The sequence below is a fragment of the Pseudopodoces humilis genome, chromosome 32, assembly GCF_049639895.1.
Source record: "Pseudopodoces humilis isolate 2021_Gansu_Grassland_sample_001 chromosome 32, ASM4963989v1, whole genome shotgun sequence".
Taxonomy (NCBI): Eukaryota; Metazoa; Chordata; class Aves; order Passeriformes; family Paridae; genus Pseudopodoces; species Pseudopodoces humilis.
In genome coordinates this window covers 1,705,927-1,728,564 of record NC_142231.1, presented here as the reverse complement: position 1 = coordinate 1,728,564, position 22,638 = coordinate 1,705,927, and the positions used below count along the sequence as shown (strand labels likewise).

The 22,638-nt window shown below is 69.1% G+C and overlaps 4 protein-coding genes across 6 annotated transcripts; 1 reads left to right on the top strand and 3 right to left on the bottom strand.

The window, feature by feature from the left end:
• Positions 1–2,770: 2,770 nt before the first annotated feature.
• On the bottom strand, positions 2,771–4,629 carry LOC102104125 (uridylate-specific endoribonuclease A-like). The gene is made up of 4 exons (XM_005532059.2): positions 4,428–4,629; positions 3,924–4,030; positions 2,996–3,138; positions 2,771–2,867 (listed from the first exon to the last, which is right to left on the bottom strand). The coding sequence occupies exons 1-4, from the start codon at positions 4,627–4,629 to the stop codon at positions 2,771–2,773; spliced, it is 549 nt and encodes a 182-aa protein (XP_005532116.2).
• Positions 4,630–7,442: 2,813 nt separating this feature from the next.
• On the top strand, positions 7,443–10,951 carry TSPAN31 (tetraspanin 31). Of its 2 annotated transcripts, XM_014260608.2 has the most exons (6): positions 7,443–7,605; positions 8,130–8,297; positions 9,137–9,217; positions 9,602–9,778; positions 10,098–10,220; positions 10,308–10,951. In XM_014260608.2, exons 1-6 carry the CDS (start codon positions 7,543–7,545, stop codon positions 10,380–10,382), a joined length of 687 nt encoding a protein of 228 aa, XP_014116083.2. In that variant the 5' UTR covers positions 7,443–7,542; the 3' UTR covers positions 10,383–10,951. The 2 variants fall into 2 exon arrangements, with proteins under 2 accessions (XP_014116083.2, XP_087925006.1); XM_088068880.1 differs by lacking the exon at positions 10,098–10,220 and having other exon boundaries at positions 7,444–7,605.
• Positions 10,952–11,056: 105 nt separating this feature from the next.
• Positions 11,057–15,198, bottom strand: CDK4 (cyclin dependent kinase 4). Of its 2 annotated transcripts, none has more exons than XM_088068872.1 (8): positions 15,153–15,198; positions 14,578–14,790; positions 13,815–13,950; positions 13,579–13,746; positions 13,232–13,341; positions 12,677–12,736; positions 11,685–11,820; positions 11,057–11,407 (listed from the first exon to the last, which is right to left on the bottom strand). In XM_088068872.1, the coding sequence occupies exons 2-8, from the start codon at positions 14,787–14,789 to the stop codon at positions 11,321–11,323; spliced, it is 909 nt and encodes a 302-aa protein (XP_087924998.1). In that variant the 5' UTR covers position 14,790; positions 15,153–15,198; the 3' UTR covers positions 11,057–11,320. The 2 variants fall into 2 exon arrangements, with proteins under 2 accessions (XP_087924998.1, XP_014116082.1); XM_014260607.2 differs by having other exon boundaries at positions 12,686–12,736.
• A 1,352-nt stretch (positions 15,199–16,550) lies between these two features.
• On the bottom strand, positions 16,551–21,595 carry CYP27B1 (cytochrome P450 family 27 subfamily B member 1). Its single transcript, XM_088068858.1, has 9 exons — positions 21,350–21,595; positions 20,459–20,649; positions 19,261–19,457; positions 18,820–19,017; positions 18,214–18,371; positions 17,933–18,141; positions 17,229–17,310; positions 16,884–17,141; positions 16,551–16,811 (listed from the first exon to the last, which is right to left on the bottom strand). The coding sequence occupies exons 1-9, from the start codon at positions 21,593–21,595 to the stop codon at positions 16,698–16,700; spliced, it is 1,653 nt and encodes a 550-aa protein (XP_087924984.1). The 3' UTR covers positions 16,551–16,697.
• Positions 21,596–22,638: the final 1,043 nt, after the last annotated feature.

The following is a 22,638-nucleotide window of genomic DNA, read 5'->3' as shown; positions in this document are numbered from 1 at the left end:
ATCCATCCATCCATCCATCCATCCATCCCTGTCCATCCATCCATCCATCCATCCATCCATCCATCCATCCATCATCCATCATCCATCATCCATCATCCATCCATCATCCATCCATCCATCATCCATCCATCATCCATCCATCATCCATCCATCATCCATCATCCATCATCCATCATCCATCATCCATCATCCATCATCCATCCATCCATCCATCCATCCATCCATCCATCCATCATCCATCATCCATCATCCATCATCCATCCATCATCCATCCATCCATCCATCATCCATCATCCATCCATCCATCATCCATCCATCATCCATCCATCCATCCATCATCCATCATCCATCATCCATCATCCATCCATCCATCATCCATCCATCATCCATCCATCCATCCATCCATCATCCATCATCCATCCATCCATCATCCATCCATCATCCATCCATCCATCCATCATCCATCCATCCATCATCCATCATCCATCCATCATCCATCCATCCATCCATCCATCCATCATCCATCCATCCATCCCTGTCCATCCATCCATCCATCCATCCCCCATCCATCCATCATCCATCCATCCATCCATCCATCGCCTCTCCAACCCTCTGTCCTTTGTCATCCATCCATCTGCCCATGTGTCTGTCCATCGCCACACCCTCCTGTCTGTCCATCCCTTCAGCCACCACCTGTCCATCCATCCACCTGTCCCCTGTCCGTGCATCCATCCATCCAGCCAGCAGCTGTTCATCTGCATGTCTGTCCATCCCTCCAGCCAGCCCACTGTCCATCTGTCCATCCATCCATCCATCCATCCATCCATCCATCCATCCCTTGTCCACCCCCTCACTCCACTCGGAGGATGTCCATCCACCTGTCCATCTGTCCATCCACTGTCCATCCTCTGTCTGTGCCCACTGTGTCCCCTCAGTGTCCCCCCCGTGCCACCCGCTGTCCCCCAGCCCCCGTGCCCCGCCCCCCCCCGGTACCTCGGAGGGCCCTGAGGGCGCTGCCCAGGCTCCCGCGCAGCCGGGGCTCGGGCACGGTCTCCACGAGCCGCACCAGCCGGTTCAGGTGGCTCTTGGCCCCCTCGTGCCGGGCCACCTCGGCCCGGATGGCGGCCAGAACCTCGCGGCGCTCCCGGGGGGCCCCCATGGCTTCCCCCGGCCCCGGGACCCCGCTCGGCCCCCGCTGCCCCGCTCGCTTCCTGCCGGAGCTGCAGCGTCACCCGCGGGGACACGTCACGGGAACGGCGGGGCCCGGCCCCAGCGCGCGTGGGGACACGTTGGGACACACCGGGACACGCCGGGACACGCGGGGACACGCGGGGACACGGGGCACAGCCCGGCACACCCAACGCGCCACGGCAGGGATGGGCAGGGGACGGTGACACGAGGGACACGCGGGGACAGGGAGCCGGGGGGGGGGGACACAGGTGAGCGCTGTGGGGGGCACAGAGGGGACACGGCTGGGGACACACCGGGGTGCTCAGGTGGGCGATCATGGGGGGCTCAGGCAGACGTGCTGGGGACACGGGTGCGGTGACATGGACACACCAATGACATGAGAGGGACGTGCACAGACACATGGACACGCTACAGACACGTGCAGGGACACACGGACAGGTTAAGGACACATGCAGGGACACACAGACATGCTAAGGATACACGGACACACTACAGACACGTGCACGGACACATGGACACGCTCAGGACACATCAGTGACACACGGACATGCTAAGGACACATGGACACGCTAAGGACACATCAGTGACACACGGACATGCTAAGGACACGTGCCCGGACACACGGACACGCTAAGGACACATGGACACGCTCAGGACACATCAGTGACACACGGACATGCTAAGGACACGTGCCCGGACACAGAGACACGCTAAGGACACGTGTCCCATCCCATGCACGCACAGCCCACCCCCACACGCACGTGTCCCCCCAGGTGTCCCCGTGTCCCCCCAGGTGTCCCCGTGTCCCCCCAGGGAGGGGATGGAGCTGCCAAGGGCCTTGGAGATGTCCCCGTGTCCCCCCCCAGCCATGGACTCCTGGCCCCCCCACCTCGAGTGCCCACAGGGGGTCCCAGAACCTGGGGGTGGGGTCCCAGTGCCCGGGATGGTGCCAACACCTGCAGAGGGTCCCAGCACTCATCGGGGGTCCCGGCACCCCCAGGGGGTCCCAACATCCACTGGGGGGTCCCAGCACTCATCGGGGGTCCCAGCACCTGTGTCCCCCTCCCCTGAGCCCTCCCAGGCAGAGGCGGGAATGGGGGTCCCGTGGGGGGTTTATTGAGGGGTGAGGGGGGATCACGGGGGGGATCACGGGGGGATCACGGGGGGGTCACGGGGGGATCACGGGGGGATCCTGGGGGATCACGGGGGGAATCACGGGGGGATCACAGGGGGATCACGGGGGGATCACGGGGGGATCACGGGGGGATCACGGGGGGATCACGGGGGGGATCACGGCGGGGTCACGGGGGGATCACGGGGAGATCACGGGGAGATCACGGGGGGATCCTGGGGGATCACGGGGGGAATCACGGGGGGATCACAGGGGGATCACGGGGAGGATCACGGGGGGATCACGGGGGGGATCACGGCGGGGTCACGGGGGGATCACGGGGGGATCACAGGGGGGTCACAGGGGGGTCACGGCGGGGTCACGGGGGGGTCACGGGGGGATCACGGGGGGGATCACGGCGGGGTCACGGGGGGATCACGGGGGGATCACGGGGGTGCTTTGGAAGGCTCAGGGGGTGAGGGGGTACGCAGAGGCCACGAGGCGCTGCTTTTCCCAGGTGTAGGTCTGGATGGTGGCGGCTTCACCCCCCAGGCTGATGTGGCACCTGCAAGGACAGGTGAGGGTGACCGCGGCTCTGGGACCCCCAGCTGGGCACCCTAAGCCCTGGGTGGCCGCCAGGTCGCCCCCCTCGGGCAGGTGCCAGCCCCCCTCCCCTCGGTGCCCCGCACTCACTGGCGGTCGGGGCGCGCCAGGAAGCAGAGGGTGAACAGCGCCAGGTCGAACTCGGGGCTGGAGCCCACCAGGAGCGACCCCCGGGGTTTGGAGTACCCGTCCCAGCGGAACTGCAGCGACAGCACGTCCGGGAAGTCCGTCCACTGCGGAGGGGACACGGCGGGGTCACCACGGGCGGGACAGACAGGGGGACACCCCGTCCCAGCAGAAGCGCAGTGACAGCACAGCCAGGAGCGCTGTTCACCGCGGGGAACTCGAGGGGCGCACACGGGGAAGGGAATGGGGGGACCCCAGGTAAGGTCCCACAGGAGCCTGGGAACAGTCATGGGGACACAGAAGACCCCTGGATATGGACACGGGGGGCGCGACACGCGTGGGTACAGCCCTGGGGGGGCCGGGTGTGGCCTCGGGGGGACAGGGACACCGGGGTGCTGCAGGCGGAGGATGGAGAATGGTGAGAGGGTGGGGACAGCCAGTGGGACACTGGGGGTCACAAGGTTCCTGGGAAACGGGGGAATGCGATCTCGGGGGCAATGATGGGACCCTGAGGGTCATCCTAGGGGACAGAGACCTTGGCTGGGGACACTGTGGGGAATGGGGACAGGAGGGGAACCCGAGGGCTGCTGCAGTGGGTCCCCTGCTCTGTGTCCCCACCCCCCACTCAGGGGATCCCTCCCCGTGTCCCCCCCCGTGTCCCCACGTCCCCCTGTGCTCCCATGCTCATCACATCCCCATCCTCTCCTTTTCCTTTAGCGCCCCTGGTGTCCCTGTGTCCCCTCATGTCCCCCCGTGTCCCCCTGTCCCCACTCACGGGTCCATCCCAGGTGTAGCCCAGGTACTGCAGCCACCCCCATGTCCCCCTGTCCCCCCGTGTCCCCCTGTCCCCCCGTGTCCCCCTGTCCCTCCGTGTCCCCCTGTCCCCACTCACGGGTCCATCCCAGGTGTAACCCAGGTACTGCAGTCTCCCCGCTCTCTCCAGCGCCTGCAGCTGCACCCAGTTGTGACACCCTGACACCTCCCCCTTCTTCACCTCCCCTGGGGACAGAGAGAGCAGGTGACCACAGCTCCCCCACCATGGACACCCCACCACTGACACCTCACCATGGACACCCCACCATGGACCCCCACCATGGACCCCCACCATGGACCCCCACCATGGACACCCCACCATGGACACCCCACCATGGACCCCCACCATGGACCCCCACCATGGACACCCCACCATGGACACCCCACCATGGACCCTCACCATGGACCCCTGAGCCCCGTCATTGGCCCTCCCAGGCCTCCCCAGCTTCATCCCCAGTGTCCCCCCCATCCCCTCGGTGTCCCCCTGTTCAATCCCTCTTCCTGTTCCCTCCCCATCCCCACAGTGACCCTCCCATCTCCAGTGTCCCCGCCATGTCCCCACATGTCCCTCATGTCCCCTCACCATGGAACACATGCTCGAAGCCAGAGGAATCCAGCGCTTTCCCACTGGAGCGCGAGTAGAGCCCAAACCACATGGAGTGGAGATCGGCCCGGAACGCCTCAGCCGAGGGGTACAGCCCTGGGGACACCGTGGGGACATCGTGGGGACATGAGGTACAGCCCTGGGGACATGGGGTACAGCCCTGGGGACACCGTGGGGACATCGTGGGGACATTGTGGGGACATGGGGTACAGCCCTGGGGACAGGGTGGAGCATGTGGACAGGGGGAAAGGAGGGACACTGGGGTGTGAACAGGGTAGGAACCCTGGGGTGGCACTGGGGGACACTGGGGGACACTGGGGGGACACTGGGAACATTGGGGGACACTGGGGGACACTGGGGGGACTGAGAAGTCAGCATGGGGACACTGTTGGAAGATGGTGATGACAGGGGAGATACTGTGGGGACACTGTGGGGACACTGTGGGGACACCGTGGGGACACCGTGGGGACACTGGGGGGACACTGGGGGGACTGAGAAGTCATCATGGGGACACTGTGGGAAGACGGTGGGGACAGGGGGAACACTGTGGGGACACCATAAGGACACTGTGGGGACATCATGGGGACACCGTGGGGACACCATGGGGACATCATGGGGACACCATAAGGACAGCGCAGCCCCACCCTTGCTGAGGACAAAGCGCTCCAGCAGCGCCAGGACCGGAGTGTCCAGGGCGGCGTCCAGGAATTCCTGCTGCTCCCGCTGCTCCTCCGCCGTCTCCGTCTCGTCCCGGCCCGTGCGCGGCTCGTAATTATCCAGGAGCGCCAGGAGCCGGGAGAAGGTGGGACGGGCCAGCAGCTCCGGGGACACGTAGGAAAACAGCCTGGAATGGGGGGGATGTGGGATGGAAACCCACAGGGTGGAGGGATGGGATGAGGGAATGTGGGATTGGGATGGGGGATGGATGATGGATGGATGATGGATGGATGGATGGATGGATGGATGGATGGATGATGGATGATGGATGGATGGATGATGGATGGATGATGGATGATGGATGGATGATGGATGGATGATGGATGGATGGATGGATGGATGGATGATGGATGATGGATGGATGGATGGATGATGGATGATGGATGGATGGATGATGGATGGATGGATGGATGGATGGATGATGGATGATGGATGGATGGATGGACGGATGGATGGACAGGTGGATGATGGATGGACGGACACACATGGGGTGGAGATGGGGGGTGGAAGGACATGGATTTGGGGTGTAAGGATGAGGGAAGAGAAACTCGGGGGTGGGAGGGGAGTGTGGGGTGGAGCCAGGGATGCCCCCCCAGGATGGAGGATGAGGATGGGGACAGCTGGGATGGAACAGGGGGATGGGACAGAGGGAAATGGGTTTGGTGTGGAAGAACAAGGATGGAAACATATGGGATTGGAAAACGTGGGATTGGGATGGGATGGAGGGACAGGGATGGGACAGGTGGGATCAAGGGATGAGAACGGAGCTGGGTGGGTTTGGGACAGAGGGATGGGACAGAACAGGATGGAGCCCGGTGGGATGGACAGCGAGAGGGCAGAGGTTTGGGGGCACGGGGGGATGACGGGGAGAACACGGAAGGTGCTGAGTACCCCTCTCCCCCCAGCCCTCTCCCCACCTCGAGGCTGCGGTGTCGCTCCCCGAGCCCCTCAGGTTCAGCTCGAGCTGCCCCGGCCCAGCCCGGTTGGAGTCTGCGGCGAGCAGCTGCTCCGAGAGCTCCCGGAGCTCCGCGTCCGACACAGCCCGGGGGGATCCCGGTACCGCCCGGGGGGATCCCGGTACCGCCCGGGGCTCCGGCACCGCCCGGGGCTCCGGTACCGCCCGAGGAACCGGGGGCACATCCCCGCTGCCCCCCGCGCCGGTCACCAGCAGCAGCCACAGCAGCCACGGAGCCATCGCGACCTCTCCCCCCCCGGCCCCGCTGTCGCTTATAGCTGCTGCTATCGTCGCGATAATGCCCCAAGGTCGCGATGTGACCTCGACAGAGGGGAAGACCCCGGGCCGGGGACAGCCCGAAGCCCCCCGGGCTGGCTGGGGGGGGCTGCACTCACAGTTCCCCCCGTTTCTGTGCCCGAAGGTTGATTTGGGGGCTCGCCCCCCAAAACTTGACCCCTCCCGGGGTGTTGGCACCTCCAAATCTGTCCCCTCCGCCCCCCCCGGAGCTGTTTAATGTTTAAGAGACCAAATGTGGTCTCTCAAGGACTTCCCAGGGGGGAGGTCACGGCCCCTCCACTCACTCCAGCCTCAGCTCGGGGGGGACAGGGGGGGATTTGGGGGGTGGCAGAAGCAGGGGGGGGCCCTGGGGGGGACCCGCGTGGGGCTCTGTGGACCCTTGAGGGGATTGGGGAGCACAGAAGCACCTGCGGGTCACGGAGGGGATCGGGGGGGCCGGGGGGCGGCGGGGGGAGATCACCGGGGGCTGTGGGAGCGGGGGGGCTGCGGGAGTGCTCAGGCAGAAAGGGTCTCTTGGGGGGATACAGGGACTGGGGGGCTCCGGGGGGATCCTGGGGAGCTCTGGGGGGATCCTGGGGGGCTCCGGGGGGATCCTGGGGGGGGGGGTGGGGGTCCCTTGGGGTCAGTAGGGTTGGGGGGGGCCTCCGGGGGGGTCCTGGAGGACTCTGGGGTTTGGCGGAGCCGGGATTTGTGCGGCCGGGGGGGTCGGGGGGGTCGGGGGGGGTCGGGGGATGGGCTAGAACGGGCGGGGGGGCGGGGCAGGAGTACAAACAGGCCCCGCCCCCTCCCTTGGGCCACGCCCCTCCCGCAGAGACCCTGCCTCAGCGGCGCCCGCGCCTGCGCAGTACGGCGTGCGCGTGTTGCTCTATGGGCCGGGCTACGCCCATATATGGATCAGGGGCGGGGCCGAGACACGGGAAATGGGCGGGGCCTTTAGGCGGGACAGGGATACACACAGCGGGGTGGGCGGGGCTTGAATCCTGCGCACGCGCGGTGCGGGCGGGTGCGCGCGGGGCGCGGGGCCGCGGTTTAAAGGGGCCGCGGCGCGGGGACCCCGGAGCCCCCCGAGCCCCCCCCGGGACCCCCGAGCCCCCCCGGGATCCCCCGGGACCCCCCGCCCCCGCCATGGTCTGCGGAGGCTTCGCCTGCTCGCGCAACGCGCTCTGCGCTCTCAACGTGGTCTATGTGGTGAGCGGGGCCGGGGATTGGGGACCCCTCAGCTCTGAGGGGGGCGGGGGGGGCTGAGGGGTCCCGCGGCACCGCCAGGGACGAGTCTGGGGAGGTTTGGGGGGCGTGGGGACACCCGGCCAATTTGGGGTGTGGGGCACTGGAGGGCTCTCCCTGTGGGGGAATTGGGGGTCCCCACACCTGGGGGGGCTCCAGGGACCCCCGGTCTGGGGGTGGCGAGGGGTTCTGGGACTCCCCCTTAAAGGGGGGGCTGGACGGGGCGGGGAGGGGTCGGGGGTCCCGGGGAGGGTCAGGGGGTGCCCCAAAGCACGGGAAGGGACAGGGTCAAAGGCCACATCCCCCCAAATCCACCGGGAGGGGCTGGGGGTCCCGGGGGGCTGGGGGCAGAGTGCCTGAGGGGGAGCACACCCCCCTCACCACCCCGGGGACCCCAAAACACCCCTGGGGCCCTCGGGCTGTGTCCCCCCCCTCACCCCGCGGCCATGGGGGTGCTCGGGGGGACCCCTGACCCGGAGCCCCCCCAGCTGGTGGGGGTGCTGCTGGTGGGGGTCGCGGGCTGGGCGCGGGGCCTGGGCATGGGCTCCAGCCCCCCCCTGCTCGGCGGAGCCTTCGCCGTCGGCGTCTTCCTCCTGCTGATCGCGGGGCTGGGGCTGCTCGGGGCCCTGCGGCACCACCAGGTCCTGCTCTTCTTCGTATCCTCCTGCTCGGGACACCCCGGGGAGCCCCCAGCCCCTCTGGGACCCCCCACCCCGCGTGGCCACCAGGTCCTGCTCTCCTTGTCCCCTTGTCCCAAAGCCCCTCTGGATCCCCAACACCCTCTGGATGTCACTGGTACCCCTGGCAGTGTCCCCAACACCCTCTGGATGTCACTGGTACCCCTGGCAGTGTCCCCAACACCCCCTGGATGTCCCTGGCAGTGTCCCCAACACCCTCTGGATGTCACTGGTACCCCTGGCAGTGTCCCCAACACCCTCTGGATGTCACTGGTACCCCTGGCAGTGTCCCCAACACCCCCTGGATGTCCCTGGCAGTGTCCCCAACACCCTCTGGATGTCACTGGTACCCCCTGGCAGTGTCCCCAACACCCCCTGGATGTCCCTGGTACCCCATGGCAGTGTCCCCAAAACCCCTGGCAGTGTCCCCAGCACCCCTGGCAGTGTCCCCAGCACCCCCTGGATGTCCCTGGCAGTGTCCCCAAGGCCCTCTGGGCTCCCCCACCCACCAGCTCCTGTTCTCTTTGTCCCCTTGGGGAGGGGGTGTCCCAAGCTCCGGGTCCCCAACACTCCCCTGGCTGTCCCTCCACTCCTCCCAGGCTGCCACCCCCTCCCCTGTGTCCCCAAACGCCCCCCAATGTCCCCAACCCCCCTTTCCCCCGTGGCACCCCCAGCTCCTGCCCCTTAGCAGGGCTCCAAACCCCACCCGGGGCCCCAGTCTGGGTGTGGGGAGGTCCTGGGGGGGTTTGGGGAGGTCCCGGATTTTGGGGGGGGGGGGGGTCTCCGTGTGTGTGTGGCCCCCCCCTTGACCCCCCAAGTACGTGCTGATCCTGGGCCTGGTGTTCCTGTGCCAGCTCGGCGTGTCCTGCGCCTGCCTCGCCCTGGGCCGGGAGGCTCAGGTGGGTACTGGGAACCCCCCCGGGCTCCCCAAAACCCCCTGGGACCCCCAAAACCCCCCTGCGACCCCACAACTCCCTGGGGGGCTTAGGGAACCTCTTGGTCCCCTCCCCATCCAAACCCTGGGTATCTGAGGTGGGTCACACCACCTGGAGAACCCCCAGGACCCCTCTGGGACCCCCACCCCACACGTGGGGCACCCATGGGAACCCCCCAAGCCATCCCACAATCCCGGGGTGCACAGGGAACCCCCCACACCCCCCAGCGCTTGGGATCCCTCAGGGAGGGGCACAAAGGGGCCCTGGCGGGTTTGGGGGGCCCTGTGGCGGTGGGGGGGTCCTGGGGGGCACTGACCGATTTTTGGGGACCCCCCCCTTGCCCCTCAGGAGCGGCTGCTGCGCTCGGCCTGGCCCCCGCTGAGCGGGGGGGCGCGGGGGGAGCTGCAGCGCAGGCTGGGCTGTTGTGGTTTGGGGGAGCCCCCCGGGACCCCCCCTCCTGCCAGCCCCGCCCCCGGGAGCCCCCCCGGGCTGAAGCCCCCCTGGGAGCCCCCGAACTGCCCCGCTGTGAGTCTGGGGAGGGGCAGCTGGGGGGGTTTTGGGGTCACTGGGGAGTTGGGGGGGCTTGGAGAGTCCTCCTGGGGGGCGCAGGGGGATTTGGGGACACTCCTGGGGAGGCTGGAGGGGGCCCTGGGGGGGTGGGGAGGGTTGGGGGTTTCGGGGGGAAACGGAGGAAGTTTGGGGACCCCCTGAATGTGCTGAATGTCCCCAGGAGGGGCCTGCAGTGCCCCCCACTGTGTGTCCTGGGGTGATGGGGGGGCTGAGGACCCCCGGGGGTGGGTGGGGGGCTGGTGGGGACCCCCCTGACCCTCCTGTTTCCCCCCAGAGGTGCCAGTTCCCCCCGGGGGGAGTCCCCCCCTGCCCCCCCTGTGCCCCCCAACTGCTGCAGCACTCGGACCAGGCCCTCAAGATTTTGGGGGGGGTCGGGCTGTTCTTCAGCTTCACCGAGGTACGGGGGGGGTTGGGGGGAGCCAGTGGGGGTCTCAAGGCGTTGGGGGGGTCCAGCAGCCCCCCCCCAATTCCCTGTTTGTTGCAGGTTTTGGGGGTCTGGCTCGCCCTCCGCTTCCGGAACCAGCGGGACCCCCGCGCCAACCCCGGCGCCTTCCTATAGTGGTGGGGTCCCCGGGGGGGCCACAGCCCCCCTGGGGAGGGGGCACAGCCTGGGGGGGCGTCCAGAACCCCCCAAATGCTGATCAGCTGCCCCCCGCAGCCGCATGAAGCACTGGGGACACAAACACCCCCCAAAATCATGGGGTGGCCCCCCCAGCAGGGCTGCGACCCCCCCCCCCCAGCAAAAGGGGCCTGGGGCGGAGTCCCCCCACCCCCAATCTCAGTCTGAGCCCTCCCAAACTGGTTTGTACTGGTCATTCGGACCCCCCCAGCCCCCCCACGGCGGGTCCCCCCCCCCCCGGGGGTTCATGGTCACCCCCACACTAGGGAGGGACACACGGGGCAGGACCCCCACCACAGTGACCCCTCCCCCACACACCCCCCCCCCGTGGGCATTGGGGGCTGGGGGGGCTGAGGGGGGGTCGCCATCTCCCCAAATCCAGCAGAGCCCCCCCATCCCAACACCCCTAAACTGGTTTGTACTGGTTTACACCATGACTGGGAGCAGTGACCCCCCAGTGTGTGTCCCCCACCACCCCCCAGACTCGATGGGGGAGGGGAGCAGGGGGACACCCCCCCCCCAAATAAACACACAACAGTGACCACGGCTCAGGCTCGTTCTGGGGGGTCCCCAGAGCAGTGACCCCCCCCCAGGCACCCCCAGTGCCACGGGACACACGAGCTGGGGGGGCACTGCCCACACCCCTTTATTGGCACAGAATTGGGGGGTCCCAGAAACCGACCCCCCCCTCCAATAAGTGGGGTCCCCCCTCCCATCCAGTCCGGGGCAGGGTTCTGGTGTTTGGGGGGGGACCCCTCACCCCCCCCACCAGTTGGAGAGGCTCAGGGGGTGTTTTTGGGGGGTGTCACCCCACAATTCCCCCCCCACAGGTATGAGAGTCCTGGGTGATGTTCGGGATGGTTTTTGGGGGGCAGGGGTCACCCCTCACGCCCCCCCTGCAGGTACCGATGCCCCAGGGCCTCGTGAGCCGAAATTCGCTTGTGGGGGCTGAAGGTCAGCAGTGCCTGGGGCAGGAACCGGACAGGACCGAGTCAGGAACGGGGGAGGCTCCATTGTGACCCCTCCCCAAAGGGGCTGCCGAGCTCAGGGGGTGACGGAGAGGTCCCCCTGTCCCCCCCCAGTGTCCCCGACTGTCACACTCTCACAGCATCCCCGTGTCCCCACGGGTCCCCCAGTGTTCCCATTCCCCCCACTGTGTTTTCCCCAGCAGCAGCTGTTGTGTCCCCGTGCTGTCCCCCCACCAAAGTCCCGTCCGTGTCCCCCCCCCGGGTCCCCCCTCACCAGCAGCAGCTGCTCCCCGCTGTCCCCCAGCTCCGGGACCTCCCCCCGGGGCTCGCGGGGGGCGCAGGGGGCGAAGGCTTCCCTGGGCAGGGCCACGTCCTGCGGCCACTCGTCCTCCTGGGGGAGCCCGATCAGGCTGGGGGGGCACAGGAGGTGAGGGGGGGCCTGAAACTCAACCCCCAAACCAGCCCCCCAAAAGGGTCCCCCCGCTGCCCCCACACCCCCCCAGAACAGCCCCTCCCCCCCCATAGGACCCCCCAGGGAATCCCTGCTTGCACCCCCCAGCCCATCCCCCCCAAAAACTCCCCCCCCCCACGTATCCCCTCCCTGATTCCAGCCCCCAAAACCCTCCTTGGGCCTGAACCACCCCCCCGGGACAGCCCCCCAGACCCGGACAGACCCCCCAAACCCGGACAGACCCCCCAAACCGGGACAGCTCCCCCAAACCGGGACAGCCTCCCCCCCCAAGCCGGGACAGACCCCCCCCAAACCGGGACAGCCCCCCCAAACCGGGACAGCCCCCCCAAACCCGGACAGACCCCCCAAACCCGGACAGCCCCCCCAAACCGGGACAGCCCCCCAAACCCGGACAGCCCCCCCAAACCGGGACAGACCCCCCCCAAACCGGGACAGCCCCCCCAAACCGGGACAGACCCCCCAAACCGGGACAGCCCCCCCAAACCCGGACAGCCCCCCCAGACCGGGACAGACCCCCCAGACCCGGACAGACCCCCCAAACCGGGACAGCCCCCCCAGACCGGGACAGCCCCCCCAGACCCGGACAGACCCCCCAAACCGGGACACCCCCCCAAACCGGGACACAGCCCCCCCAAACCGGGACCCCCCAAACCGGGACAGCCCCCCCAAACCCGGACAGCCCCCCCCAAACCGGGACAGCTCCCCCAAACCGGGACAGACCCCCCAAACCCGGACAGACCCCCCAAACCCGGACAGCCCCCCCACCTTGTGTTCAGTGCCCCCCGAGCCCCCACCCCACACACTCGAAGATCTTGCCCAGCTGATCGGCCTCGGAGCTCCCGCAGAACAGCGGCCTGGGGGGACAGGGCACACGGGGGGCTGGGCACAGGGGACACCCCACAGGGAAGGGACCCCCAGCAGCACCCGGGTGACCCCAGGAGTGTCCCCATGTCCCCACAACCGTGTCCCCCTCCGCATCTCCCCGCTCCATGTCCCCGTGTCCCACGTCCCGTGTGAACCCCATTTCCCCACGTGTCCCCTCGTTTCCCCCATCCCTGTCCCTGTGTCCCCCACCCCATGTCCTTCCCCGGTGTCCTCACTGTGCCCCCCACATCTGGGTCCTTGTGCTGGTGTCCCCATGTCCCCTCCATGTCCCTGTGTCCCCTCCATGTCCCTGTGTCCCCATCTGTCCCTCCTGTGCCCCCCACCCTGTGTCCCCATGTCCCCCCACCCCGTGCGCCCCCCTGTCTCTCTGTCCACCCATGTATCCCTGTCCCCCCCCAGGTGTCCCCATGTCCCCCCAGGTGTCCCCCCAGGTGTCCCCCCGGTGTCCCCCGGTGTCCCCTCACTTCCTGCGGAACATCTCAGCGAAGATGCACCCCACGCTCCACATGTCCACGGGGGAGGCGTAGGCAGCCCGGAGCAGCACCTCGGGGGCTCTGTACCACAGTGTCACCACCTGTCCCCCCCGGCACCCAGAGCGTCACCAGGGACCCCCAGCAGTGACCCAGTGCCCCAGAGCCGTGGCAGCGGTGTCCCCGCAGTGTCCCCAGTGTCACCCTGGGAGCCACAGCTCCTGCGAGTCACGGCCACCATCCCCTGACACCACCCGGCTCTAGGACCACCCGAGACCCCAACTCGGGGGGTCACCGCCCCCTCAGCCCACCCCAGGCACTGTGACCCCCCCCGGACGCACCACGGGGGTCAGGGCCATGTGGCAGCCGTAGATCCGGGCCAGCCCGAAATCGGCCACCTTGAGCTGCCCCGCACTGGTCACCAGCACGTTCTGGGGTTTGAGGTCGCGGTGGACGATGCGCTGGGCGTGCAGGAAATCCAGGGCACGCAGGAACTGCCGCATCAGGTCCTGGGGGGACACGAGGTCAGGGACCCCCCCCCCGTGCCACCCGGGGCCTCGGGACCCCCCGAGCCCACCTTGATGGTGTCGGGGGGCAGCCCTGGGGCCGGAGCCTTCTCCAGGAAGGTTTTCAGGTCCTGCTCCACGTGCTCGAACACCAGCGTGACCTTGGCCTCATGTGGGGTGCGGGCACTGGCACAAACGTCCATCAGCCTGGGGACAGGGACATGGGGACAGGGACATGGGGACAGGGACATGGGGACAGGGACAGGGACATGGGGACAGGGACATGGGGACAGGGACATGGGGACAGGGACAGGGACAGGGGGACAGGGACATGGGGACAGGGACAGGGACATGGGGACAGGGACATGGGGACAGGGACAGGGACAGGGACAGGGACATGGGGACAGGGACAGGGACATGGGGACAGGGACAGGGACATGGGGACAGGGGGACAGGGACATGGGGACAGGGACACGGGGACAGGGACACGGGGACAGGGACAGGGACATGGGGACAGGGACATGGGACAGGAACACGGGGACAGGGGGTCAGGGACATGGGGACATGGGGTGTGACAGGGCCGGTGAGACACCTGCTGTACCCATGGACCCCATCCCTGCTCTGGGACCCCAAAACTGCTCTGGGACCCCCAATCCTGTCGTGGGACCCCAAAACTGCTCTGGGACCCCCACATCCCTGCCCTGGGACCCCCCGTCCCTGCCCTGGGACCCCTCCCTGGCCGGGACCCCTCCCTGGCCGGGACCCCTCCCTGGCCGGGACCCCTCCCTGCCGCCCGGTGGGTGCCCCGCAGGGACAGCGGCCCCCGGCTCTCACCGGACGATGTTGGGGTGCTCGAGGTGCTCGAGGCGGCGCAGCAGAGCCACCTCCCGCACGGTGCTGGGGGGCAGCCCGGCCCCCCCCGTGGGCACCCGCACGTTCTTCAGCGCCACGAAGCGTCCGCTGAGCCGGTCCCGAGCCTTGAACACGGAGCCGTGCGCGCCCACCCCCAGCTCGGCCACCGGCTCGTACTGAACCTCCTGCGCCATCCTGGGGGGGCAGAGCCTCAGCGACACCCCCAAACCCCCCCGCACCCCACTCCGGCATCCTGGGCTGCCACGAGACCCCGGCCCCCTCCTCCAGCCCCCCCAATTCCCGCTCCCACCCCCGTGACCCCCAGCACCCCAAAGCCCCCCGCGGCGCTCAGGTCAGACCCCACCCCACCGTGTCCCCCCTGCCCCCCCCAACCAGCCCCCCCCCGCCGCCGGGACCCCCCCACAGCCAGAGCTCCCCCGCGGGGACCCCCCGCTCCAGCCACCCCCGGGCGCAGCCCCTCTCCCCCCGGGGGTCTCTCCGGGATTGGAGGAGGGGGTGTCAAAGCTGGGGGGTCCCGGGGGGGGCCCGGGACTCACCGGGCGGCGCGCGGGGCAGGGGGGGAGGGGCGGGGGCGCCGGAACAGGCGGGAGGGGCGGGCGGAAGGGCCGGGGGGGGAGGGGCGGGACGGGGGGAGGGGCAAGGGGACCCCCGGGGACCCCGCGGGAGGGGGGAGGGGCTCGGACCCGCGGTGAGAGCGGCGGAGGCGGGGGGAGGGGAGGGGCAGGAGGGGGGACCCCTCCTCACCTGATGGCCACGGCCCCCTCCCCTCTCCTCCCCCGGCTCAGGGGTCTCCAACACCCCCAGGTCCCCCCAGGCCCGGTCAGAGCCCGCGCTCACCTGTCCCGTTCCAGAAGGTTCCTCACCTGAGGTGATCCCTTCACACCGGTGCCCCCCCCCAGGGGCTCCGGGACCGGCCCCACCCCCACCTGCGCCCCCCGCCCTGTTTGCAGCCCGGGGTGACCCCCCCGGGGGGTTGGGCGTGTCCAGGTGAGCCCCCTCCCAATTCCCCTGCCCGAGGGACCCTCCCCTCGTCCTTCTCCTGCTCACCTGGTCCCTGTGGCACCTGGGGGAGGGGGGGTCACCACGCTCGGCTGCCTCAGGGTCCCCACGAGGGTCCAGAGTCCCCTGTGCTGACGTCAGCCCCTCCCCCACCCGGGACATTGCCCCCCCCCCACCGCGGGCGGCACCGACCGGGTTAAACCTCACGGGGGTCCGGGGGTTCCCGACGCCCCCCACCCCTGCTGGGTTACCCCAACCCCTCCCCCCCGGTGCCCCCCTGACCCCAAACACGCCCGGGGGGGGGTCACTCACCACCCCTCCCCCCCAATGGGTATCGTGAGGTGTCCGGGGGTCCCGGGGGTCCCTCTGAGCCCCGCTCTGGCCGCGGCCCCTCCCCCCGCGAAGATCTCAGGGTCCCCCACCCCCCCATGGGGAGGGGGCTGGGCTCCCCCCGCCCCCCGCGGGGCCGCGTCACCCCCGGCGCACCGGGACAGGTCGGGACCGGTCCCCCCATCCCCAGCCCGGGGGGGTCACGGGGGGGGAGGGGTTGAGTCACAGGAGGGGGGTGGGGAGGTGAGACCGGAGCTCCGGCAGCAGCAAAATCCCAAAATCACTTTATTGGCCAATAAATAAACCCAAATCCCCCGGCAGAGGGGGAGTGCTGCAGGGCTGGGGACACCCTGGGGTCACAGCCACCACCAAGGCTGGGGTCACCACGGGGTTGGGGACACCTTGGGGTCAGAGCCAGCACAGGGCTTGTGACACTGCTGGGGTCAGGACCACCACGGTCGGTGTCACTGTGGGGCCACAGCAGTGTCAGGGCCAGTTCTGGAGTTGGGGTCACCAGGAGTCACCCACAGGGTCAGGGCCACCACAAGGTCCAGGGACCTGATGACCTTGGGGACACTGTGGTGTCAAGGCCACCACTGGGGTGAGTGTCATTACTGGTGGTGAAGTCAGGACCAGGGTCAAGGTCCCGCCGCTGTCCCTGGGTCTCCAAAGCCTCTGGTGTCCCCAGTGTCCCCGGTGTCCCTGGGTCTCCAAAGCCTCTGGTGTCTCGGCTGTCCCCGCTGTCCCCGCTGTCACCGCTCGAGGAAGCGCAGGCTGATGGGGGTGGCGGGGGCCAGCAGGGTGCGGGTCATGGGGCGCACGCGGCCCCCCCCGGGCTCCGGCCGCACCTCGAAGCGCAGCAGGATCTGGGGGAGTGGGGACAGGTGAGTGACACCGCGGGGACATTGCGGGGACATCGCGGGGACGGGAACACCCACCTGTGCCAGTGCCATGTGCAGCTGCAGCTCAGCCAAGCGGCGCCCGACACAGCTGCGAGGGCCGAGGCCGAAGGGCAGAGAGGCGAAGGGGTGCCCGGGGCCGGGGGGGTGCCCGGGGCCGGGGGGGTGCCCGGGAGTGTCCCCAGGCGTGTCCCCGCTGTCCCCGTGGCGCAGCCAGCGCTCCGGGCGGAAGGCGTCGGGCGCTGGGAAGAAGCGGCTGTCGCGGGACGTGGCGTAATGGCACAGGGTGATGAGGGTCTGCAGGGACACGGGGGTCAGCGGGGACACCCTGGGGATGCCCTGGGGACACCGGGAGCCCTGGAGTGTGCGACGTCCCCAGCTCACCTGGCGTGGCACCAGGTAGTCACCAACGCGGATGTCGCAGTTGGGGACGACGCGGGCATTGGCCGGGATGACAGGGTACAGCCTGCAGGGGAGCACGCCTGGATGTCACCTCCCTGTCCTCCTCATCCTCATCCCCGTCCTCATCCCATCTTGACTTCATCCCTTCCTTGTCCCATCCTCATCTCTGCCCTGTCCTGCTCTTCACCCTCGTCCCCATCATCACCCTCATCCTCATCTTCCTCCTTGTCCCCATTCCTGTCCCCATTTTATCCCCTTCATCCACATCTTCATCCCCACCCCTGGCCCCACCTTCATCCACGTCCTCATCCCCATCCTTGTCTTCATCCCTTCCTTGTCCCCATCCTCATCCTCCTTCCCATCTTCCTCCCTGTCCCCACTCCTGTCCCCATTTTATCCCCAAACTCATCCTCTCTCCATCCCAATCCCGACCTGTCCCTGTCCCCATCCTTGTTCCCATCTTTATTCACATCCCTGTTCCTGTCCCCATCCCCGTGTCCCTCACCCATGTCCATGTGTCCCCATCCCCGTGTCCCCATCCCCGTGTCCCCATCCCCGTGTCCCCATCCCCCCCCGTCTGTCCCCATCCCTGTACCCCTCTGTGTTCCTGTCCCCGTCTCCCACTCCCCCTTCGCCATTCCCACGTCCTTTCCGTGTCCCATCACTGTCCCCCGTGTCCCTGTCACCTGAGGGTCTCCTTCACCACAGCCCGGAGCAGCGGCAGCCGTGCCAGCGCAGCGGCGGTGGCAGCAGCAGTGGCCCTGTCGGTGGTGGCACTGTCACCGCGGGTGCCCCTGTTGGTGGCAGTGGCAGCCAGCAGCTCGCGGTGCAGGGCCGCCTGCGTCCCCGGGTTCCGCGCCAGCTCGTACAGGCTCCAGGCCAGCGTGCTGGCCACCTGGGGACACGGGGGACATCAGCGGGACCCACAGTGACAACAGGGACACCCCAGTGTCACCCCCCTCCTCACCGTGTCCACCCCGGCCAGCAGCAGCTCGGTGACGTTCCCGTAGATGCTGCTGACGGGGACGTGCTCCCGGGCCAGCAGGTCGGTGACACACGTGTCCCCCTCGGCCGGTGACCCCCACGCGGCCACCTCGGCCACGCGCCGGTCCACGTGTCCCTTGGCTGGGGACAGCAACAGCCATCAGTGCCACCGTGGCCACACGGTCACCGAGTCCCTTGACTGGGGACAGCACCCTGGCAGTGTCACCGCAGCCACGTGCCATCGATGCATCCCTCAGCTGCGGGATGATGGCATGGGACTGTCACCATGGCCATGGGACATCCCTGTGACCCCACAGGATGTCTCTGTGTCCCTTGGATGTCCCCATATCCCTCCCCTGTGTCCCCTCACCACGGCCCTGGGATGTCCCTGTGTGTCCCCATGTCCCCTCAGCTGCAAGTGAGCAGGAGGGTCCCTATAGCCATGGGACATCCCCACACCCCTCTGGGATGTCCCTGTGTCCCCGTATGATGCCCTGGTGTCCCCGTGGGATGGCACCATGTCCCCATGGGACGTCTTCATGGTGTCCCCCGCGTCCCCCCTGTCCTCCCTGTCCCCGTGTCCCCTCACCGAAGGCGAAGAGCTGGTCCCAGGCGCGGCAGAAGGCGTCCCAGGGCGCAGGAACGAGGCGCAGGAGGGGACGGGGCAGTGCCATTGTCACCAGCGTCAGTGCCAGCACCGCCCCCACGCAGCGGATCACACCCTCGGCGGCCTCGCCGGTGTCCCCCAGGCAGCCCAGGCGGGACGAGAACAGCACCCAGGAGATGGCTGCGGGACAGGGGGGACACTGGGGACATGGGGACACGGGAAGCACCGGGGGTGGGGGACACTGAGGGGGGATCCAAGAGTCCCTGGGGACATTGGGGGGACAGAAGGTGCCCTGGAGACCTGGGGGACGCGGGGAGTCCTGCTGGGGGCCCTGGGGATCCCTGGGGTGCCTTATGGGGGGGGTCCCTGTGGGGGGGTCACAGCCTTTGGGGTGCCCCATCCCCTTTTGGGGTCCCCTCTCACCCTCGAGGCCGAAGCGGTTGAACTCGGTGCCGATGTCGGGGACGATCCCCCGCGGGTGCTGCCGCCGCAGCCGCTGCAGCCGCGCCACCAGCTCGGCCACCACGGCGGCCACCGGCCCCGCGAAGGCCTCGGCAGCCCCCGGGCGGAGCAGCCCCCGCGCCAGCACCCGCCGAGACCCCCGCCACGCCTCGCCCTCCCTGGGGACCGGGACACGCGTCACGGGGGCTGCGGGGACACGAGGGACACGGGGACACGAAGGACGCAGAGGACAGACGGACAGATGTGGGTGGAGGACGCAGGACAGGGGTGAGGAATGGGGACACGGGTGACACCGGGCATGGAGGGGACGTGGGGACAGGCGGGAGGAGGGGGACAGGGACACAGAGGGGGATGGGGGGACAGGGACATGGCAGGGACAAGGGACACAGGTAATGGCACGTGGGGACATGCAGAAACGGGGTGGACAAGGACATGGGGGGACATGGGGGGTGCCAGGACACGAGGGGGGGTCAGAGACACACCCAGGGTGAGGGACAGGGACACGGGTGGGGGATGGGCACAGGGGAAGTGAGGGGCGGGGAATGGGGACACGGGGGACTCAGGTGGGACACGGGGGACACAGGGGGGACACGGTCTCCCCACGAGGCAGTGCCAGGGCCCCCCCCAGGTGTGATCAGGGGCACCTGTGAGAGTCACCGGGTCCCCGTGCCCACGGCGGGGGCTGGGGGACAGCGGGGGGGTGGGGGCTGCGCAGGGGTTTGGGGTCCCTCCCCCTGCCCACGCGGGGGCCGGGCTCCCCCCGGGCAGTTACTCACATCCTGCGTGGGGGGCGGGGGGGCAGGGGGAGGGGGGGCGGGGCTGAATCCCGCCTGAGCCCCCCCGGCCCCCCCCCCACCCCACGGGCCCTTCCCGGAACGGGTGCGGGGGGAGCCCCTGGGGCTACGGACACCCCCAGCTCATGGGGAGCCCTGAGGGTCCCTGTGCGACCCCCCCTCCTCAGTGTCAACCCCCCAAATCCCACGTGCATCCCCCAACCCCCCGCGCCGCCCCCGGCCCCCCGCATCAAGGCTCCAAACCCCAACCCCAGCCCAAAGACCCCCCTGGACAACCCCCGAGCCCCCCATGGCCACCTCCCGGACCCCCCGAGCAGCCCCCAGCCCCTGTCAGCCCCCCATAAATGCCCCCTCCGCGCACTCACAGGGTGAGGAGCCCCCCGGGCACCCCCCGGAGGCTCCGATGCTCCTTCCAGGGGCAGCTCAGGGCTCGGCGGGGCTCGGGCCCCTCCTGCCGCAGCACCTGAGCCACGAGCGCGGGGTCGGCCACGTGCACCGTGAGCACCGGCCCGAACCGGGCCTTCCAGAGCGGCCCGAACCGGGACCGCCCGTGAACCTGGGGGGGACACGGGGGGTCACAGTGGCCCGAAGTGGGACCGGGCTGTCATTCTGGGGGGGAACACAGAGGGTCACAGCGGCCTCCCCCACTGTCCTCAGCTGGAACCAGCACCCAGGCTGGGGGTAAGGGGAGATCGGGGTCACCGGGGGTCACCGGGGGTCACACCGGGGGTCACACCGGGGGTCACACCGGGGGACGGGCAGGTGCCCGGGGCTGCTGCAGGAGCAGCTGCAGCACAAGGGGAGGTCCTGGCGTTCCCGTGCTCCCAAACCTGCAGTGATTCCCCAGGGGTGACCTGGTCTAGGGCTTCACCGCCCACCTGGGGGTGGCCCTGTCCCTGTCCCTCTGTGCCCTTCCGGGGGTGACCCCGTCCCCGGTGCCGCTGCTGCCCCCCAGCAGGTCCCAGCACCACCCCAACAAGTCCTGGGGACCAGCTTGGGATGTCCCAAACCCACCCAGCCCCAGAGATCAGCGTCCCTCTCCCCTCCCCACCTCCAGCTTGGCCGACCAAGGTCCTTCCTGTCCCCTCCGAGACCCGGGGTGGTGGCACTGAGGTACACCCTGTCCCCTGCAAGCCAGGACTGTGACACCAAGGTCCCCCCACCTCCTCCATAGCCCAGGGCAGTGGGAGCAGGATTCCCCCAGGCTCCAGAGCAATGGGAATGGGGTCCCCCTGCCTCCGCCAAGCCCCATTTACCTGCATCTCATGCAGCCTCCGCACCCCTCCTCGGCACAGCAGCTCGAAGATGAAGGCGGTGGAGCTCGGCCCCGGCATCTCGGCCAGGCCCCGGGGGCGCGAGGGCTCCGGGGGACCCCGGGGGTGCGGGGTGCGGGGCGGAGGAGAGGCAGCAGCGGGGGCTGGGGGATCCCGGGGGACCCCCGACTCGGGCAGGGAGTGGGACAGCAGGGCGGCCCGGGCGGGCAGGCGCAGGCTGGGGGACATAGCTGTCACCGGGGGCTCGAGTGGCACCGGGGGACACCAGGGGATGCGGGAGGGTGGGGGGGAGGGCCCGGGGGGGTGCGGGAGCCGGCGGGGGACCCGGGGGGAGCCGGTGGGACCCGGGGGGAGAGCGGGGCCGAGCCTCGACTGCAGGGGGGGCCCCGGGCCGGGGCTTTATAGCGCCCACGTGCAGCCGGGCTGGCCCCGCCCCCCGCGCGGAAGCCCCGCCCCCCGCGAATTAACCCCGCCCACAACACCGAGCTGCGAGCTAAGCCCCCCCCACCGGAGCATTAACCCCGCCCACAACATTAAACTGCGAGCTAAGCCCCGCCCCCAGCTCTGAGCCCTTCCCGCCCCCCGCGCGCTCATTTGCATAAAGGAACCCTCGGGCCAATCAGCGTGCGGCAGGGCGCGGTTCCGCAGCCCCGCCCCCAGGGCGCGCACACGCCGAGGCAGAACCGGGGGCGCGCACGGCCCCGAACCCCCAAAACCCCCCCGGGACACCGCCAAACCCAGCCGGGGATACCTCCAACCCCCCCGTGACACCCCCAAACCCCCGGGGACACCCCCAAACCCCCCGGGGACACCCCCAAACTCCCCGGGGACACCCCCAAACCCCCCGGGGACACCCCCAAACCCCCGGTGACACCCCCAAACCCCCGGTGACACCCCCAAACCCCCGGTGACACCCCCAAGCCCTCCCGGGGGCACACCCAAACCCCCCGGGGACACCCCCAAACCCCCGGTGACACCCCCAAACCCCCGGGGACACCCCCAAGCCCTCCCGGGGGCACACCCAAACCTCAAATCCCCCCGGTGACACCCCCAAACCGGGTGTGGCCCCCCGGGGGAGCATTTTGGGAGGGGCTGGGGGGTGCCGGTCCCCACGCTGGGAGGGGACACGCAGCACTCCCAGTTCCACCAGTGGCCCCAGTCCCGCGGGCAGCCCCAGGGAGGGGTCGGTCCCAGCCCAGGTTCCGCTGGGGGGCTCGGGGGGTGGGACACACGGCTGCCCCCCCCGCCCCAGTACCGGATTCCTGGGAATT

What these genes read in the sequence shown, in the direction of transcription:
- CDK4 (XM_088068872.1), bottom strand. Translation starts at nt 14,789, where the DNA reads ATGGCGCAGGAGGTTCAGTACGAGCCGGTGGCCGAGCTGGGGGTGGGC. An exon ending in GAGCACCCCAACATCGTCCG is followed by an intron (nt 13,951 to 14,577) that starts GTGAGAGCCGGG and finishes CCCTGTCCCCAG; the next exon opens with GCTGATGGACGTTTGTGCCA. An exon ending in GCTGAGATGTTCCGCAGGAA is followed by an intron (nt 12,737 to 13,231) that starts GTGAGGGGACAC and finishes CTGTCCCCCCAG; the next exon opens with GCCGCTGTTCTGCGGGAGCT.
- TSPAN31 (XM_014260608.2), top strand. Translation starts at nt 7,543, where the DNA reads ATGGTCTGCGGAGGCTTCGCCTGCTCGCGCAACGCGCTCTGCGCTCTC. An exon ending in CTCTCAACGTGGTCTATGTG is followed by an intron (nt 7,606 to 8,129) that starts GTGAGCGGGGCC and finishes GAGCCCCCCCAG; the next exon opens with CTGGTGGGGGTGCTGCTGGT. An exon ending in TGTTCTTCAGCTTCACCGAG is followed by an intron (nt 10,221 to 10,307) that starts GTACGGGGGGGG and finishes TGTTTGTTGCAG; the next exon opens with GTTTTGGGGGTCTGGCTCGC.
- LOC102104125 (XM_005532059.2), bottom strand. Translation starts at nt 4,629, where the DNA reads ATGTCCCCACGGTGTCCCCAGGGCTGTACCCCATGTCCCCAGGGCTGT. An exon ending in GTTACACCTGGGATGGACCC is followed by an intron (nt 3,139 to 3,923) that starts GTGAGTGGGGAC and finishes TCCCCTCCGCAG; the next exon opens with TGGACGGACTTCCCGGACGT. An exon ending in CTGGCGCGCCCCGACCGCCA is followed by an intron (nt 2,868 to 2,995) that starts GTGAGTGCGGGG and finishes CTGTCCTTGCAG; the next exon opens with GTGCCACATCAGCCTGGGGG.
- CYP27B1 (XM_088068858.1), bottom strand. Translation starts at nt 21,595, where the DNA reads ATGTCCCCCAGCCTGCGCCTGCCCGCCCGGGCCGCCCTGCTGTCCCAC. An exon ending in GGAGGCTGCATGAGATGCAG is followed by an intron (nt 20,650 to 21,349) that starts GTAAATGGGGCT and finishes TGTCCCCCCCAG; the next exon opens with GTTCACGGGCGGTCCCGGTT. An exon ending in GGACCAGCTCTTCGCCTTCG is followed by an intron (nt 18,372 to 18,819) that starts GTGAGGGGACAC and finishes TGCTGTCCCCAG; the next exon opens with CCAAGGGACACGTGGACCGG.